Here is a 4,793-nt window from a genome sequence, read left to right as displayed (position 1 = left end):
GGACTTGGCTTGGAAGATTCAACACAACAATGAAGAAGTTTGGCTATAGGCAGAGCAACTCAGATAATACCCTGTTTCTGAAGAAAGGAACAGATAAGATCACCTGTCGAATAATCTATGTTGATGATATGATCATCACCGAAAATGATGCAAAGGAGATTAAAGAACTAAAGAGGAAATTTTATTGGAATTCGAGATGAAAGACTTGGGCAACCTCAGATATTTTCTTGGCATTGAAGTTTTGAGATTGAAACAAGGGATCTTCATCCATCAGAGAAAATATATCCTTGACTTAAAAATAAGAATGCTCGACTGTAAACTAGTCAAAACGTCGATTGTAGCTAATCATGGGCTCCAGATCCTTGATGGCAGGGTCGACTATTTAGGGGAGCACCATGAGCTACCGCTCAACGCCCCGATTTATAGGGGGCCTCTTATTTTCGCTATATGGCCAAAATTAAAATAAGAGTTTTTTGAGTTTTGTGTAGCAAAATTAAATGAATAGGGAGAATATCAAAATAAAATGTGAATGACATTCAATTTATTTTTAAAAAGATAGTTAGATAAATTGGTTAATAAATTTCTATTATCAGCTTGCATTGAATGATTACAATATAATAAATTATTTTAAGTCAGCAATATATTATTATTAATTAATGCTAATTATATAATCTCTCTTGATAATTTTTAATATACTACTTTTATTATTAGTTCATTTAAGATAAGTGATGATAGTGGTTTAAACTTTAAACTTAAAAGAAATGGCGAATTGGAAGTTATGATTAATAGTTGTTGGTTTCATGTAATTATAACATTTAGCAATATTTTAATATATTAATAAAAAATAATTATACAAATTAAAGTATTAATAAACAAATTTACAAATACCTACATGTATTAGAACGTTATTTTAGATTTTAGGGGCCCATAATTTATATTTTGCTCGGGACCTTTAAAATGTCGTAGACAGCTCTGCTTGATGGTATGAAATTAGCTGATAGAGAGCAATATCAGAGAATGGTGCTAAAACTCATCTACTTGTCTCATACAAGGTTTGACATAGCTTATACATTAGGAGTAGTTAGTAGATTTATACATCTCCCACAAATACAACATATGTCATGAGAATTTTGAGGTACTCAAAGGGAATAAGTGACACAGGAATTTACCTCGACAAGAATGATCACCTAAATCTTCTGGCCTATACACAGATTGGGTGGGAGAACGTGATGATAGAAAATCTACCTTCGGGTACTTTACCCTTGTAGGTGGAAATTTGGTTACGTGGAGAAGAAACAAAAGGTTGTTGTCTTATCAAGCCCGAAGCAAAATTTAAGGAAATTGCTAAAGGAATAACAGAAAAACTGTAGATTTGAAAGCTTATGAATGAATTTAGTTTTCCACAAAAAACAACATGCAAGCTGTATTATGATAATAAGCAGCTATCAGCATTTCAGGAAATCCAGTTCAATATGATAGAACGAAGCATGTCGAGATCGATAAACATTTCATAAAAGAGAAGCTGGAAGGGAAGATCATCAATCTACCACTTGTTAGATCGAAGGATCAGCTTGCAGATATTCTCACAAAATTCGTTAGTTCTGAAGCCTTTAGTACAACATTGCGCAAGTTGGGCATTGGAGATCCTACGATCCATCTTGAGGGGGAGTGTAGAAAAGCAGGATCAAATAATTGTAATTAAGAATAATGTTAAATTAGGAAGTTCGTACTTCCTCCATCTAAAATACTTGCTACATTTCGGTTATGGCACTATTCATCGTTCAAGCTAATTTGTATATTGTGGCTAATGTGTAAGCAAAAAATATAGCCAAGTGAGATCTTGTTTGAATCGTCTAATCGCATACTTTCATGAGTATAGTTTAATGTATAAATGAACAAAATAATGCATTGGATTGCGTAAAAAATCAAATGTAGCAAGTATTCATAGAACGGAGGAAGTATATTTTATTTCTGTTATTAACTTGCTAATTTGTGTATACATAAATGTGTAAATACTCTTTCAAATTAAATACAAATCAAGTATTCAAAACCCAAACAATCTAACTTCCGTATTTTTATTCTTTTCTTGGTATCAGCTAATTTATTTATAAATAAATGTGTAAACACTTCTTCCGTTTTGAAATACTCACTACATTGTGGTTATTGATAATATTTATCGTTCAAACTTATTTTATATATCATGGCTAAAGCGTAAGGAAAGATATAGTTAACGAGATCTTGTTTGAATCGATTAATCGCATACTTTCAAAATACTAACTTTTTATAACTTTTAGATTTGTATAGTTCAATATATATAAATGTTCAAAACAACATATTGAATTGCGTAAAAAGTCAATTATAACAAGTATAATGAAACAGATGAAGCAATTAGTTAACTCAAAGAAATTTATAACTCTTAGGACATTTTACAGCAGTAGGTTTATGATAGTATTAATAGTTGATTTTTTGGACTTGCTTTTTGACTCATTCTTCTGATGGACTTTGACCATTGATCGATACGAGGGAAGCAATGGGAATAAACAGAATAAACACAAAGGTTTCAAGTCAGCAACTGCAAACCATTTATATACATTAATGTACATCTCAAATGACATTTTTAGATCCAAGACACATGCTAAAATGCGATGAAGCTATTCAATGACAAAAGATATGTTCATGGCCTTACAGTTCAACACTACCCAGAAGAGCGAATTCGACAAGGAAAATCTCAATGAGGCAATCAAACATCATCCTCAGGGGTAGATAGACGTCTTCTCCTCGCATAGTACCTCAGAGTTAAGCCACCATTAGAAGAATCATCAAGGGTGGTTACAAGTCTTCTCCTCAAATAAGGCCTCAAAGGTAAGCCACCATTAGAGGATTCATCAGGAGTAGATATAAGTCTTCTCACATAGCGGCGTCTTATCACATAGCGCCTCAAACCTAAACCATCCGTAGAGGATTCATCAGGAGTAGCTAGATGTCTTCTCACATAACACCTCAAAGCAAAGCCACCATTTGATGAATCATTAGGCGTAGATAGACGCCTTCTCACATAGCGCCTCAAAGCCAAGCCACTATTAGAGGAATCGTTAGGGATAGATAGATGACTTCTCACATTATCATCAAGGGTAGATATACGTCTTCTCACATAGCACCTCAAAGCTAAGCCACTATTAGAGGAATCGTTAGGAATAGATAGATGACTTCTCACATTATCATCACGGGTAGATAGACGTCTTCTCACATAGCGCCTCAAAGCTAAGCCACTATTAGAGGAATCATTAGGGATAGATAGATGACTTCTCGCATAATCATCAGGGGTTGATAGACGTCTTCTCACATAGCGCCTTAAAGCTAAGGCACCCTCTGAGGAATCAGCAGATGTAGATAGACGCCTTCTCCTCGTATAGTGCCTAAAAGCTAAGCCAACATCAGTGGAATCCTCATCCTCTACAGAAGCAGAAGCACGATCATAATCAAAGTTCAAATCTTGAAGCCAAGAGAGATAGAGTATTGTGATCGAACGTTCAGCCAAGGGGAGTTCTAGCTCTTCCACTAAGCTCGATTGGATAGTACTGAGCACATCACCTATATCCCTTTGCCTCTCAAGTTGTCTCCAACTTTGCTGCCTCTCAGGGTCAGCCTCAGAAGGCTTTACATGTGGATGCTCTAGCCTCGCATGCTTTCTCAGATCAGAGTAATTGCCGCTGAACTCACATGTCTCTAAAGCACAGGTCCGAGTCTTGGCATTTATAAAATTATGAGCTGGGTATAAAACAACCCACCCACTGATTTTTCCACGACATAGAGGGCAAACAAGTTTTTCCGGGAGTTTGTGCATGCTATCAATATCTGTAGCAGAAGGACCTTGATATTCACCTTCTTCCTGTGAGGTCACCACAGTTTCAACAGTCACGAATTCAGAGGCCTGTACCTGTTGCTCGGCACCTTCTGATAGTATCGCAGTTGTTCCTTCTGCACATGACTTGCGAAATAGATCAAAACAATTGGAGAGCTGATAACTTGTATCACACATGTATGGACGACAACCCTTGTCATATGCGGAACAAACAAGAAGCACAGCATTGTGAGGATGTTCCATACAGACAACACACCTGGCGTCCTCCCATTCTATTAGGTCCTCCTCTGATGCTAGAGGACTTTTAGCCTTGATATCGCATGTCAAACTTGGGCTGCAAGGAGCTGGAGACTTTCTACATCCCTCAAAAGAAACAGAACGATCTCTTCTTGTCCTAGGCATGTCAATTTGTTAGAGACACAGTAATCTGATAAACCTACATCAAACGAACAGGCCAAAGAAAATTATAAGTTAACCCAAGTAAATAAAAAGATTAATTTAAAGGCATACTGCTAATGCTGCTGCTATCTAGACAGCAAAAATAACGAAGCATGTGTACGCCACAAGAATTTGTATATGGTATTTTGAGCAACTTTTGAAAGTGAATCCTTCAGTTTCTTTGGAGATTTATGTTTACGTTGTAAGTCATAGATAGTCTCACTAAGAATTGTTTAGAAAAAAACTACTCCCTCCGTCCATTGAATTTGAAGCATTTTCTATTTTGATCCGTCCTACTTAATTTGCATCATTTCTATTTTTGGACAATGACCCACCATTTTCTTTTAATCTCATCCATATATTTTAACTCTCTTTTAATTTCATCCATATAATTCATTCTCTCTCTTCATTTATTACCACTTTTTAAAACATACTCTTCTTTCTCTTTGATTCAATCCCATCAGGATAGATGAATACTCATGAAGACATGCTT

At 35.6% G+C, this 4,793-nt stretch overlaps 1 protein-coding gene across 1 annotated transcript; it reads right to left on the bottom strand.

Moving 5' to 3' along the window:
* Nucleotides 1–2,558: 2,558 nt before the first annotated feature.
* LOC130824290 (uncharacterized) lies at nucleotides 2,559–4,299 on the bottom strand (the record flags this gene model as incomplete). Its single annotated transcript, XM_057689226.1, is given in 1 exon segment — nucleotides 2,559–4,299. A coding segment is annotated over 1 exon segment (1,524 nt). The 3' UTR covers nucleotides 2,559–2,740.
* Between the last annotated feature and the right edge of the window lie 494 nt (nucleotides 4,300–4,793).

The sequence above is a fragment of the Amaranthus tricolor genome, chromosome 9, assembly GCF_026212465.1.
Source record: "Amaranthus tricolor cultivar Red isolate AtriRed21 chromosome 9, ASM2621246v1, whole genome shotgun sequence".
NCBI lineage: Eukaryota > Viridiplantae > Streptophyta > Magnoliopsida > Caryophyllales > Amaranthaceae > Amaranthus > Amaranthus tricolor.
The sequence above is the reverse complement of the archived record's forward strand: the minus strand, read 5'-3'. Positions and strand labels throughout refer to the sequence as shown.